This window comes from Athalia rosae, chromosome 2 (genome assembly GCF_917208135.1).
Source record: "Athalia rosae chromosome 2, iyAthRosa1.1, whole genome shotgun sequence".
In the NCBI taxonomy this organism is placed as follows: Eukaryota; Metazoa; Arthropoda; class Insecta; order Hymenoptera; family Athaliidae; genus Athalia; species Athalia rosae.
Genome location: NC_064027.1, coordinates 29,183,940 through 29,199,500, shown reverse-complemented (window position 1 = coordinate 29,199,500; position 15,561 = coordinate 29,183,940). Strand labels below are relative to the sequence as shown.

General features: G+C 40.0%; 1 protein-coding gene across 1 annotated transcript in view; it reads left to right on the top strand.

Annotated features, from left to right (window-relative positions):
• The window catches only part of LOC105692492 (nuclear migration protein nudC), a 78,851-nt gene extending 65,572 nt beyond the window's left edge, over positions 1-13,279 (top strand). The window contains exons 5-7 of the mRNA XM_025747095.2: positions 11,967-12,161; positions 12,674-12,876; positions 12,993-13,279. Coding sequence (XP_025602880.1) covers positions 11,967-12,161; positions 12,674-12,876; positions 12,993-13,044 — 450 coding nt within the window. The 3' untranslated portion in view covers positions 13,045-13,279. The remainder of the gene's footprint in view (positions 1-11,966; positions 12,162-12,673; positions 12,877-12,992) is intronic.
• The last annotated feature ends 2,282 nt before the right edge of the window (positions 13,280-15,561 follow it).

Here is a 15,561-nt window from a genome sequence, read left to right as displayed (position 1 = left end):
ATTTCTTCATCCGTCATCGTCATTCACTTGAGTATATACATCAATTTTCTATGAATATATCAAACCCTTCGTTTCAATTAATTTATTTCATTCTTTTTATCCGCACAACTTTATCAACAAGTTGAACATTCTCACACGCGTGTATCGCGTATTTCTTCATTAGATTCTCACGTATGAATTTATCGTAATGATAATTATAACAATACCTAACCGATGATTTTTTTTATTCCACGTTGATATATTTAGAATTTTAATTATCCGACTTATACATTTCACTGCTATCTGCATCTGTACTAACGTAATGAGTATCGATTTTTTTTTTTTATCATAACGATGATAATTTTTCAATTAACCAGGAACTGTATTAATATAATAATTCCGATCTCTGTAACACGTTTTACAAGAATAGTGAGTTAATGATTCGGTAATATTCTAAAAAAAAAAAACATAAAAAAGTAATAGATAATATTATATGTTTACGTTCATTGAATAATGCACGCGTGTGATTTTTTTTGCACTTGAAACTTTGGAATTCCTATTAAGTTTCATTATGGGTAATATATGTACAGATTATAATTTAATTTGAATAAATTATCGAGTGACTGAAAATCGAGGACTTCAATTACATCGCTGGTTATAAATAAAATACATGTGATGATAATAAATCATTCGCTTATGTATATACAATATTATAGATGACGTGCATGTTTTTTTTTTTTTATATCTACACATTCCCGTACATACGGGTGAAAATTTGGTTCGTGGCCTAATTTAAAATGGTATTCACGTTACGAATGAGATTGAAAAAAATTTTAGAAGACGGAGGTGAAGGAACAAAAAACAGATCAAATTGAGACACTCGCGATCAGCTGGTATAAAATAGGATCGTTTTAATGTTTCGACATTTTTTTAAACGCAGCCTCAGGAAACCCTGTGTCATAATAGATTATACCTATATACGTGTAGTCGAATAAGAGATTGCGTTTCTTCCTGGAAACGTGGTGTAAAATTTTTACAAAAGGTTCGCCGTTTTTTATCTTTCCTTTTTTTTCTTCTCATGAATTTTCGTGTCTTCGCCATTTTTACATGAAATCTGATATTTTTCAATATTACCGCTGAAAAAAGATTCGGATTTTTAACAACATAATTATTTACGGAACGATTACGGATGTTTTTTCTTCTTTTCTTTTCATTCCCTACTATTCGCAGAAGATATTATTTTGAAGATTGAAGATTGATGTAATGGGGTCATTTTTAATAAACGGTTTTTGTTTTGTTTCGCTTTAACTTTGCCAAGGAAATATAATTATCATCCGTAGCCCTTCCTTGATCTTTGAGAGAAGGAATAATGATACGATACGAAACGAATAATAAAGAAAAAAAAAAATATAAAAAACCAAACAAGATCACTCAGATCGAATTAATGTAATATATCAACGCGATTATATCAACGCGATTGTGAAATTATTTCGTCGTAACTTGAAAATTCAGTTAACAATTTGGAGAAGTTTTGAGAATCGTGTAGGGTACGCACACCTCAGCCTAATCCGAATTGGGCAATTCAAACGCGCTGCACTAATGAGACGCGCGCGTAAAAATGTTTCGTTAAACAAAACACGCGTAAAATCAATTTTATTCCATTTATACCCGTGGCAATTTTCATCTCTTTTTCTTCGTTTTTTACTTCCTTATTTCACGGAGACCTCGCTCCAACGCAATTAGTAAATTTGTTCACCGCCGATACCTTCGTAGGTACGTACGTACGTACCCTATATCCCCGCGGGTTATGCAACACCCTAATTTTGACTCGAAAATTTCGTGGGATCAGAAAAGGGCTGATTCCTCGCCGACTCCAGCGATTTGTTTCGGAATAATTGAGACACGCGTATAGTCACTATTATATACCATATATCTCGCAGTCAGACTTCGTCTTGCTCAACAACCTTCTATTATGTGGCATTATTTTTCTTTCTCTTCTCTTTATTTTTTTTCACATTGAAAATAATCGATCATTGCGCCGGATAAAATTGACGCAATGATCGAGAATCTTGAATTTTTCTTAATTTCCTATTGTTTGATATTCGATATGGTCCATCAAGTGATTCGAAGCCGCAGGTATATTTCCAATTGTATAATAAGAGTTGCTAAGTAGGCAGGAGATTTATAAAGACAAAGGAATAATTAACCTCCCATTCTCGACGGTCAATTAATGTGTATCTCTTTTATTCACATTGTATTCAACTCTTTGTTGATATTTAAATTTTATTCGCGCGCACGCGCTGCGCACTTTTCATACCACGGAGCGATGCGTTCCCATCCCCGTACCGTAACGAGAGACGTTCTATCGGATGAATTTTATATATTCAGCAATTAACCTTAATTCATTAAAATGCGGGAGATAGCGCGTCGACTGGTTCAAATGAAGTTTAGGTTAGATCGAGTAAAGTAAACGGGAATTTATCTCTGGGTTGCATGTCGCGAAAAAATCGTCGTCGTCAGTTACTCGAAATTTTGACCCGTGGATTTTGCAAAATTAAATTTTGACAAAACTGCTAAGTCGCGATCGCGGCTATCATTCACTCCTTATAATTACCGCGGTGTTTCTGTCTCTTTTTCAATTATCGCTATCATTGATATATCAACGTTATTACGGTTATAATTAGCAGCGGTAGTATTTTTGTCTAATTAGTATCCGCCGCTGTCCACAGTTGTATAACGTCAACGCTTGGGTAATAGCTAATAATCTATGCGAAGTGAAGATCTGCGAGAAATGAAATATCGTGCGTTCTCAATCATATTTGAGAAGGAAAAAAAATAAAATCTATATCAATTCCGAATTATTTGCGAATGATCATTTTTTTTTAACATCAAACTCTATAGCTGATGTGGAGATACAAGAGTGAGAAAACCGAATAGATAAATGACAACTTGTATGTAAGAAATATCTTTTTTTTTTCCTTTCATTTTCTTTCAAACGTATGACGTCAACGCCCTTTATGAGAACATCGGCCCATAATTTTTTGTTTTGTTCCAATATCCATACGGATCATTTATCCCGTTTTCTGAATCATCGGGATATCTTTACTCCGGAAAGTGTTGAGAAATTGACGTCTCATCGGTTTTGATATTTTACTTTTTTTTTTCTCTTTTTTTTTTCTAATGGATTGAACTTTTGCACTTTCGATCGCTCATGTTCCGAGGAGAGAGAAACAAACCAAAAAAAAAAAAACAGTTTGTTGTACGAACGAACGGGATAACGAGTTTATAGTCGAATGATTCAATAATAATCGTCGCTCATCATTCCAGAACTCTCGGGATGTGTAGGTATTAGTGTCGCCTTAACTAGCCTTGTAACATATACGCAAATAACCCAATAAATCTCGTTATAGACCGGCGGCTGGCTGTGGCCGTTGGATCTTCTCATCCTTCGGCGTCCTTGACACCGGAATTATACTTCTTCGTGTCGTATAAATGTACTACCCGAACTACACGAGTACCCCTATATCATTCGGGTGTTTGTCGTTCGAGAGGAAAAAAAAACAAAAATGAACAAAATAAAGAATTCCCTCGTCCTATTCGCTCGATACGCGCCGAGTGTATTATTATATACCGTACGCCATAACTCATACGCGCAACTGGCGAAACAATATTTCGATTGATTGTCAAAAAAAGAATAATAAAAAAAAAATAAATAAATAAAAAAAGAGTACAAGAGAATCCGAACCGAACAAGCGTTCTTGAAATTTCTTTCAACATTGTGTGCGATGAAAAAAAAACACAACTCGATGAATAATTGAATCCCGATGCAAAGAGACTGAACACCGTGAATATGTGTTTACGTATATACAATCCTGAACTCCTTTCTCGAAACCGAAATGAATTTCAATTCGTGGGAAAGCGAGAGTTTTAATTAATATAACGCACGAAGATAATTAGAGGGATAAAACTGATCGAGGGTTCGAAAAAAAAATAACGAATGAATGAATAAAATAAGTTTGAGAAAAGGTAAGAATTGGTTGAAATCGTTCAGCTCTTATTTTCTCATGGTAATTTTATTCGATTAATTTATCATCGTTATTTCGTTGCCATTGTAATATTTTTCCGATAGCGTATCGGATCCTTTAACATACATAAGCGACACTATCGTTGCGTATACACGCGAATGAAATACGTCCTCTGTACTTGATACCGTTGAATTATTACGGAATATAAAGACGACGTTTGATCTTCTTTCTCAGGCAATTCTTGTCCCGCGATCCCTCGGCTCCTCCGCCGCCTTCTATGCACGTCCCCGTACGGGTTTCGTACGTACACGTGTATTCGCGGAGTTGATATTCGCGCGGGTTTCGACGAGACGCCGTTGTTGCGGTTGCGGAATCCTATATTTATACACATATATAATAAATCGTTGCGGCACGACTTGCGCCGTTTGTATTCTTTCGATTACAATGGGAGTCAATGAGGTTCGCATCATCGACCTGACACTTGAAATTTATACAACGTGCTATTTAATCGCGTGGGAGGCCCCTAATTAGGTAATGGGACAAGATTTTTCGATTCGATAAACAAACTGTGTTTTGTACGGCGTAACGCAAATGTTCTAGAATTCCCGTTCGGAAGAGAGAAAAAAAAAAAAGCAAAAATTCATATATTCGTAGAACGAAGTAGTGCGACGACAAAAAGTATGCCACAGACTTTATCCTTTGATCGTTCGTTCGATTTTCGAATTCACCGTAAATCTCTGATCCCGCACAACGATATTGGATCCAATTTGTCATTGTGACCATATTAATTTTACTCGTTAAAAACGAAGGAAAAATAAAACAAACAAAAAAACCGGTTGACCCGTCCGAAGATGATGAATTTTTTCAGAAATCGAAAGATCCCAGTATTCTATACAACCGATTTTAATAAAACAGTCTTGGCGAAGTTGGAGGTCGGAGAGGTCGCGGTCGTCCCGAAATCGACGATTCACTTTTTCGATCCACACGATGCCGCTGATTTCCGACCCGTTAAACTCCAATCTCCCTAATTTCTTTCCCCCTTATTTTCGGTGTTGTTTTTTTTTTTTTTCTTTTTTTTTTTTGTTTGCGGCATTCGCGGTGCGGAATAGACGTCGCGCGATCCGTAGATCGCGTCGTCGGGATCGGCGTACATGCGAAAAAAAAAAAAAAAGAAAAAAAAGGCGCGATCGAGTTAAGCAAGTGGAGAAAAGTGGGTTGAAATCGATCCCTTCGCGTTACACGCTCAATTTGCTCGGCCGGGTCCCGGAGTCGCGTTGACGGCGCGCGGCCACCGCCGCCGCCGCCGCCGCGGCTTCGATTCGATTCGAGAGAGCGAGGAATGTGGCAAAAATCAGCATATCCTTCGAATCCGGGACCTTGACCATATAAAAGTTACAAAAAAAATTCGCGGCGGTTATCGCGCGCTTATATTTCGAGGAGATATCGCGTCGCGTCGAATCCCCGGGTTTCCGAGGGTCCGAAATTGCGGCACCTCGAAATCGGAGCGAAGATTACGCCGGTCGACGCCGGTCTATCCTCCACCTCGAAAAATGAGGAGAACAAAAGTGTACATTAGGACGACGCTCGCAAACATTTCCACTTCCCATTTCCAGTTATCTCCTCTCTCGAGGCTCCGCAGGCGGCGGCGCGTTCCTTCTCGATTTCACTTTTGGCGGCCGCCTTCACCGAGTGTACATGCCTCAACCTCCGCGGTGTATTCGTGACACATACGTACATACGCATACACACACACCTATGCACAGCGTGTATATCGGTTGTGCAACGAACGGTTGTTTCTCCAACGGCGTTCGCACGTCGCGACCGACTCGACGACGACTCGCTACTATACATATAATACGTGGACGGGCGCGTGTGTTTCACGTTGGAAAACTACCTCGGGGCTACGAGCGTGCGGTGCGCGAGAGGGTATCGCGTTCGATGTATTGGGAAGGCGGTGACTGTGTTGGAGGCAAGGCCGTTCTTTGACCCGCGGTCAGAGCTGGCGCCAATTTTTGGCGAACCAACCGGTCGGTCGTCTTTGCTCGGGAATCGATTGCGTCGGTCGGCCCGATCTTTGCGAGCTCCCGTCACCGCGCGCTACCTTAGCACCCGACGAACGAACGTACGTACGTACGTACGATACCGGCGTAGCATATTTTTACGCTGCGAAAAACATTTGATACGCCCGAGCCGGTTATCTCCTTTTCTTATGTATGTATGTATAATACCTCCCCTTCGACCCCCTCGCCGGAGGACAGCGACGTACGTACTCGTAAACGCGTTCTACTCGGTACATTGTAGGTACGTACGTCGGGTCGGTTGTACGAGGCGAACGAAATTCTCGCGTCGAATCGAGGCGTGTTACGCGTTGTTCGGTAAATGTATCTGGTAAACAACCGATTGGCTGTTGCGCAATCCAAAAATAGAAGCGAGAGTTATACGAAAATAATAATAAAAAATCCCCCCGCTGTTTCAGTTTTCTGTATTTCCGCGACGAGCGGCGATCGTGACGTCGGCGCAGGAATATTGGGGAGAAATAAATCGTCGATTGGACGACGGATGTCCCTGTGACGCGTGGAAAAATTAGCGATGCTCCCGCGTCGTTATTTCGCTGCGTTCGGTCCAACCACCGGTCGGTGGAACCGCGACGTGGATTACGTTACATCGGAATATCGAGGATTACCTCATCGCGGATCGTCGGGGTTTCGGGTATTTTTTTTTACTCCACGCTCGCGCGAAACACATTTCGAAGATCCTCATCGAATGTCGAACTCCGTATACCGCGTTCGCGAGGAAACACACGAGGTCGGGGTGAAACGCGTTGAAAAAACGTAAATCGAGCCGCATCATATCCTTTTTTTCCACGATATCCAGGGCGACGCGTGGATCGTCCCGTCGAACGTGTCTCGTGGTCGGGGATACGAAAAGGTGACACAACAAGGTGTCGATAACCCGTCCTCGCGTCGTCGTGTGCTTCTTCTTCTCTGGTCGTTGATGCGCGGTGCCGGTTCGGTTCCATGTAGTTTAAAAAAACAACCTGCAACACTCGAATACATTTACTAATTCGTATGCGAGATTTTCTGCATATCATTACGCATCTGGTATTCGTGTTGTTATATAACGACTCGGAACGTCCTTCTGCACGGTTCACGGCGGCCCTTAACATATTTCGATATCGTCAAACGCGCTCTCGTCGCGACGTAGGCGCCCAGTTTTTTTCTCATTTTTCCAAACTTCTTTTTCCTCATTCTTCTCAAAAGCGGAAAAAAGTTACGCCCTGGTGAATCGGATCGAACACGATTCCGAATTTCGTATTCCGGTGAGACGAGATTTTGTTTTTTGGAAAAACCCGAATGACGAATTTCGATAATTGGAATCCACCGGTGAAATTGCGTCGCCCGTTTCCACCTTGACGGTCTCGGACACGTACGGTTCCGGGAGGTTGCGAGGTTCCGTTGGAATTTTGTTATCGCATTATTGATTTTTCATTCGTTCAGCCTTATATTTTTTCGCGGTTAAACGAGTAAAAAAATATTCGGCCGTGTGAGTAACGAAGTAGGAATTTCGATTGCGCAACAAACCGATACGACTATCGGACGACTATCCGACTATCAAGGATTTCATTCAGCTTGAATAAATCGCTTCTGCCGAGCGATCGCGGACGAGTGGGACGTTAGGACGCGTAAGTACGCGCGCGATGTTCAGCCTTCGGACTATCGAACCACGGTCGCCGTACTACGAGCGTCAAACCGCTCGAGAATTGCGACGATCGTTTCAATAACGCAGAATTCGTGATCGACACCGTCGTCGGCTCGATCGCGCATCCAGCCTACCTCAACCTCACCCGACCAATTTATTCCCATCTAACCCTCGACCGCGCGCGCTAACTACGACGACGCTGACGCAATTATACGTCCTTATAAGGAATACCTTTCCTATTCATCATGAGCCACCGAGCTGCGCTAGCCGCCGCGCAGCGATCGTCCCTCGTCCGGTCGTTTTCGCATTTTCCATTTTTTTGGCCGATCTCGTGTACTCCAGATGTTCGCAATTATCACCCCCGATTCCGCTCCGAACGACACGAGCTTACAATTAGCAAACGACACGTTCTTGTCGATCAGATTCACAATGGTGCGTTTTTTTTTCTAGATAACGCAGGATAATTTCGTTTGTTCTCGTCGGCTTTGTTCAAAGTTTCATTTTACGACACGATGAGAAAAAATGAACTGCGAAGGATTTCGAAAATTGGCGAACAATCGCCCTCCGAATTCGCACATTCGAATTGAAACGAGAGAAGCAAAAAAAGAAAAAAAAAAGAGGTATGAAATGAATTGAAAAAAAGATGCGATCTCCGTAGACAATAATTGGTCGAACAGTGCACACGGCTACCCGCAAATTACGTTATTCGAGGTCGTAGTTTTCGTAAGATTAAAGTTCACGTTATAACGTTATTTTATATTCGCCGTATACATAACTGCGTACATAACGAGGCCCCGAGTCGCTTTAAACCGTGTTAATTTAAGTTTGTAATTAAGGTACGCGTACTTGATACACGTTATACACCCAACTACGTGTTATTTATTTATTTTTTTTTTTTAAGCGGCCCAGGATATCTCGTAAAAGTTTCTGATGAGAAAATCGTGTAACTGGTTCTAAGTAACAAGCATTACATTATACAATTACACCTAGACAAAATGGGGCTGCGAAACTCTGCGTTTTTATTTTTTTCTTCTTCTTTCCCATTTATCTCTTTATTCCTCGTCGGTGGACCGATTGCCGATTTTTGTTGCGCACCTCAGCCCGCGACGTGCACTTCGTTAGCTTTTGATCGGTCCTATTGTTACGTTCATTATTATTTTTCACGTGGTTTTATTATCGAATAGAACAAACAAAACTGCTCGTGTCGAAATTCAATCGAACGTCCCTTTCTCTCGTGTGGGTTTTGTATTCGAAAAGAAAAAAAAGAAGACAAAAGAGGTAGATGTATAGATTTTATTTTATTTTATTTATTTTTATTTTTTTGCAAGGTTGAATTTTTTACACGCTCATTTTCCTGATGCAACAAAACGTTAACTAGGTATAACTGCGAGGATAAACCCAACTCGATCGATCTAACCACCGAGCGTTAAAGTTGATCTTTTGCCGCGGGAACGTAACGAATTCTTAAATCGCAAATCGTTATACGTGTATACTTATGTATGTACGTTTAATACCGGTTGAGAAATAGACTTCACTCGTTACCAGTCGAATAATAAGGCCTATGATTGAAAAAGTGATAGTACAACGAGTCCACTTTATTCAAATAGTCCTACGATTTTCAAATCGTGTGTAACGAAACGGCAGAAAATAAAATTACAAACTTCCATTCGAATTTGCATGAGAATTTAAATATCGCTGAACGGCAAACAAAAATCGAGAGGAAACTCGATTCATTGAAAGGTGATAAAAATTTGATCGATCCGAGTAATTGGAGCGTTTCTTTTTTTTTAAAAAAAAAAAAAAAAAAAACTCGGACACTTTAATGATATTATTTTTCAACCTTGCAAAGGTTACGCGAAGATAAAATACCAAGGAGATGATTTAATTATTTATTTTTATTTTTTTTTTCAATCCCTCTTTTTTTCTTCTCATTTTAATCGCTCTTTGAGTGCTTTTTTTTCCGGCAATCAGTTGCAATCCCGTTTTTCAATACGAATTTAAGAGCGATCGAACGATAAGAGCGTTCGTGCACTATAAAATGACCCTGCATATCTAAAAACGTCGGTAAATCGACTTTTATCTCGACCAAAAAAGAGTCACGTCGTTAACGTTGAGATTTCAATGAAAGAAAAAAGAATTTCAACGAAATTCTGCCTTCGTTAAATTATACCGACTCACTCGCGACGAATAAATATACGGAGTGGCGGGTCAATTGATTTGCGAGGAAAATTTCAAAGTCCTCTCCCATTCTTTCCGTTTTTTTTTTCTCTTCCACAATTCACCATCGTCGACTCCGTATCGGAATCAGGACAATCGCAGAAGAAACGACGATCCAGCTGTGTCTCTTTTCCATGCACAGTTCGATGCGCCGGATGATCGCGGTATCCTCCTGCATAACGTGATGCATACAAACCTGTAGCGCGCGGTAACGCTCTTGTAAGATCCTTCTCTCATTTCTATTATCTTACGTACGTATGCATGACATTACGAATATATAGAGATACGTATAACAGTCGGAAAGGAGGATCGTTCGTTCGTGCATTGGCCTCGGTGACAGGTTGAATCGTATGACATCACGTCTTTATAGTAGTACGTTGCAGCAGCAGCAGCAGCAGCAGCAGCAGCAGTTATACCTTATCGGAGATTAAAAATTACGATTCCCCTCTGAACGCACGCAACGTATAAGGCATAATTCCATAAGTTGTTCCTTTTATTGTTCGTTCTTTTTTCCCCCCCTACCTACCTACCTAACTTTTTTTTCATGCGGTATTATCGCACACCTATTTATTACACCGGAGCTGCAGTTGGACCTGAATGCTGAAATAGGTGGTAGTCGCGCGTACCTTTTGTTACGACGTGTACTAGACCGCCGGAGTACCCGACAATAACGATAATAATAATAATAATAATAACAACAACAATTATAATTATAATGGTATTCCACTTTGTTAACGGGTTAAAGTTGGTAGCCATGATCCGTTTCCACGCACTGTTGCACCCGCCGCGTCAGACTCAGGCGCGCAACTCCGCGTGTCTTTCTTCGTGGGAGAAAAAGTACGGAGAGGAAAGAGCGGAGGAGGACCGAATTGAGTTGAAATCTTTACGCGCGTTACTCCCGTATCTCTGTAATTATGCACCGACGATCGGCTACCTTCATTCCTCAGATTTGCATCGGGTTTTATCAGCTGTTTGGCTCTTTGCCCGACTCGGTCGTACAGCCGAACAAGAGGAAACGCTTCTCCACGTGACGAACTTTTCTCCTCTCCTCTCGTCTTCTCTCGAACGTCGAAGCAGTCGAAATGATAATTATTGATGAAGAGAATAGAAAAAACGGACCCCCTATTGAACGAGCGTCTGTTGTCCGTCGAAGCGTGTGCGCTGCACCACCTTCTCTTGCGAAATTTCATCACGTCCGTTCCGATCGGTTGTCCGTGAGTCTCGGTACATTGATAGAGGTATGCTTCGCTAGGATTAGGTTGTGCAGTTGTATACCTGTGCATAGAACGGAAATAATCATTCGTCCTTGTCCCATTGATAGAATTGTTTATTTCTTTTATATTCTTTTCTTTTTTTTTTTTTTTTTCGAACACTCCTTTCGACCGTTTAATTTGCAATCTTCGTCCTGTTGCGAAAATTGATTTTCTTCAACTTCGTACGACCACCTTTGTACGGTGTTTTGCTTTCGATTCGGTCGATTATTCGAAAGGATTGAAATCGAAGCGAGAACAATTTGCGCGTATTCGCGAGGAATCCCGTGGCGAACATCGCTTAAACGACGTTTGAAATGAAAAGTTGGGAATCGAAAGACCCGTGGTATATTGGTACATAGATATATCTCTACGTATACCAACTACCAATTGGAGCGTTACCGATTGCGCAATGAAAATATAATGTCCCAACATAGAAGTTTGCAGAGACACGTAACGATCTAATTATAATGGTGAAAAAAAATGTACATGACTTCAAAACTGATTTTGTAAAACAATGCAAACACTGTTAAACTACAATTACGTACCCTTCTATTTGGAGCGATAAAATTTTATCGCTCTACGCGTTGCCCAAGTGCACCTCGATACACACGAATATTTGTACAGAAACAAACGTCGATCTCGTTTCACTCCGTTAAGGATTTTCGATATTTCTCTTTCCAATTTATACGCAATCGATTGTCAAAGAATTGAAATGATATTGTTTTTTTTTTTTTCCGACATCACCGGGATACGGCGAGGTTTTAACGTACGTCGATATTTTTTAACGTTTCAGTTAAAGGTGCCCCTGAAGGTGAATTTCTTGGCAAGGCCGAAAGACCTGTCCATATCGATAACTAAAAAGCATCTGACCTGCGGTGTAAAAGGACGACCGCCGATAATCGACGGTGATTTTCCACACGAAGTCAAATTGGAGGAATCGACCTGGGTGATCGAAGACGGAGCGGTGCTGGTGATCAATTTGGAAAAGGTGAATCATCTAACGAAACGAATATTTTCGGGGTATGATGTCGTTGCGCCGATGATTTTCTAGCCGGCCTTACGGGTTCGCTCGAGTAGCCCACTCCCCGAGTCCGGGTCAAGGGGCGGGTCAACGTTGCGGCAAAACTGAAACGAATGCTAAATAAATACTCGACGGAATACACGCTCGAGAGGAAACGGGGGGTGGGGGGGGGGGGCAAAAAAAAAAAAAGAAAGATAAAAGACAAAATAATATTCGTTTCAAGTCCGTTGCTAAACATATTGCCCAGCGTAGTGACGGCGGAGTGGCGTCTGACTTCTTTCACGGCGAGATGCACTTGCTGATAATCGAAAGTGCTCGGAGTCAGAACGCCCACCCGTTTTAGCGAAAGGATTTTAATCCTGTAATTGAATCCGAAACGAAGAAACGTTTATTTCGTAGATTTATAAGCGGACCGTTAGTCCCGCCGTATTTTTTTTTTCCAAGTATTAAACGGAGATTGCTTTTCTCTTTGTCGCAAGGTGAATAAAATGCAATGGTGGGCTCACGTGGTTACTACCGATCCGGAAATAAGTACGAAAAAAGTGAACCCCGAACCTAGCAAACTTTCGGATTTGGACGGGGAGACCAGAGGATTGGTGGAAAAAATGATGTACGATCAGAGGCAGAAGGAATTGGGACTACCCACTTCGGACGAACAGAAAAAACAAGACGTTATCAAAAAGTGAGAAACTCATTAGTCCGTCCCTCCGATCGACAGATCGATCGATACCGATTACACTCCGGTAATCGGTCGCCGAGAATATCCGTGTCCTCATGTGATGAAATAATTCTTTTCAGATTCATGCAGCAGCATCCGGAAATGGACTTTTCAAAGTGCAAGTATAACTGATAATCTCGACGGTTGTACGATGGAAGAATAAATATTTGCACAATTAATTATAAGACGATGAAGTTTTTAACGGTGACTAATTATCGCTATACGCTTTTTACTATGTCACACACACACACAAACACACACACACACACACACTAGGAGTTCATACCGTTGATAATAAACACACGTGCTGCACATCGTCAACGTTTCACGCATTTATCGTAATCAATAAATTTCTTTGTTTATATTATGCCAAATTAACGTCATTTCGGAATCCGACGTGACTCCCACGATCGTTCTGAACAACTCTACCCTTTCGAGCCCCTTCACCGCGAAATTTGGTAAGTTCATTTCTCACGGTGTTTGAATGAGAAAAAGAATCAAAACCTTTTGCAGATTAAATCGACATTTTTATGGAAACAGATACTAATGGTGATAGAATGTCAGTAATAAGCAGCGCAGACCGGTTCGATCATACAACTGTAACAGTTGACTTGAGAGGACTTGAGGTTTTCTAATTTCAGGAATAACGAACATCGGTGCCTTGTGACAGGCAACCAAACATACGTTTAACTCCCACTGCTGCTGACCCGAGAGATTCGATCTCTTCTGCAGTTGGTGAGTCGAAAACAAAATTAAAGATTATTGAAAATATTTTTGTTCAATTTCTTCGGAACATTTGAGAATAAAAATAGAATCAGTTTTATAACTTTCTGAAACTCTTAGTTTACTAAAATTTATATATATATATATACTTATAATAGCAGCGCACGATAATACATGTAACATTTGAAATAATAATTATATACAAAATAGTACAGGTGATTTGTGACTAAACTTTGAAAAATACAATTACACGGTAATAGTTTTTTTTTTTTTTTTAGATTTTCGAGTAACGTATCAAAATATACCTCCATCTGTGGTTCTCCTTGGTTTTTATTTTTAATTTTTTTTATTCTCTTCATTAATAACTAAAAAAAATCACAATAGCTTCATAAAAACTATTCAACCGATTAAGTCAATATTTTCAAGTGCTGCTAGGCTCGTTAACTAGAATCTCTTCGCTTTTTTTTTTTTATTAAACCTATCTATTAGGGTGGGTTGAAAACAAAATTTTTTACTTGTTATTTTGAGGTATTCCACTCGTTTTTTAAATGAATAATTAATCAAGTGGGGTCCTTGCAGCAAAAAAAAAAAAAAACATTTCTGGTCAAAAATCATAGAAAATATCGAAAAATTGTCGATTGTGATTGTTTTTTACTCGTTAACTGTTCAAAAATTTTTTCCTATTATTTTTGTAATTCAAGTATAAAATTCAATAATGACATGTTCTTTTTTTGATTTCAAATTGAAGTTGAGTCGGGGAGCCCGAGCTTTGCTGGAGTCAGCGTAGCCAGCAGCTAGCGTTTTGTTGTGAGACGTCACCTTCAGGGCTGAGTAGAGGTGACGCCCCACAACAAGACCCCACGCTCGTGGCTACCTGACTCCAGCTAAGCTCGGTTTCGCTGGTGAATTGAGAAATTCGAATATTTCGACCCATGCATGGATTGCGATGAATCCAAGTGGGTCTACGACTAAAACCAATCGATATGTCTTATAATTTTTCTGCTCCCAACAGCGAATAATTGACGATTACTCGATCGATTGCATGAGTAGATGATTTTGGCTTTCAGATTTGGATTCCTGAGCTGATTATACCTGAGATTACTCTCAAAAAACCAAAAAAAGGATTTGATTTTTGAGCAAAAAATAAATCATTTTTTTAATTGGGTTTATTATGCTTTTCTTACGTATTTTGATCTCAGGAATCCGAATCTGGAAGAAAAATTGATCTATCTCTAAAATTGACCGAGTTATCGCTAATTTTCAGCTTTTTGGGGTCAAAAATAAAAAATTGATTTTTCAGTCTATCTGAATGTAATATATGCTCAGAAATCCGAATCCGAAAGAAAAATTGATCGATCTGCAAAAATGACCGAGTTATCCCCATTTTTTCGCATTTTTTGGTACAAATTTGAGGATATCTCGAAGGGAAAAAATCGTAGCTCAATTTGGACGACGGATTCGTGTTCCTGAGGTCAAAATACATAAGAAAAGTGCCATACGATCAATTTTTAAAAATAAAAATTTTTGGCCAAATTTTGAGATTTTTCCAAGGGGTACCCCTTACGATTTTTTCAAATTTTGACCAAAAATTTTTATTTTTAAAAATTGATCGTATGGCACTTTTCTTATGTATTTTGACCTCAGGAACACGAATCCGTTGTCCAAATTGAGCTACGATTTTTTCCCTTCGAGATATCTCCATTTTTATGGTAAAAAATGCGAAAAAATGGGGATAACTCGGTCATTTTTGAATATAGATCAATTTTTCTTCTGGATTCGAATTCCTGAGCTCAAATTACATCAAGATAGACTGAATAATTAATTTTTCATTTTTGACCCCAAAAAGCTGAAAATTAGCGATAACTCGGTCAATTTTAGAGATAGATCAAATTTTCTTCCAGATTCGGATTCCTGAGATCAAAATAC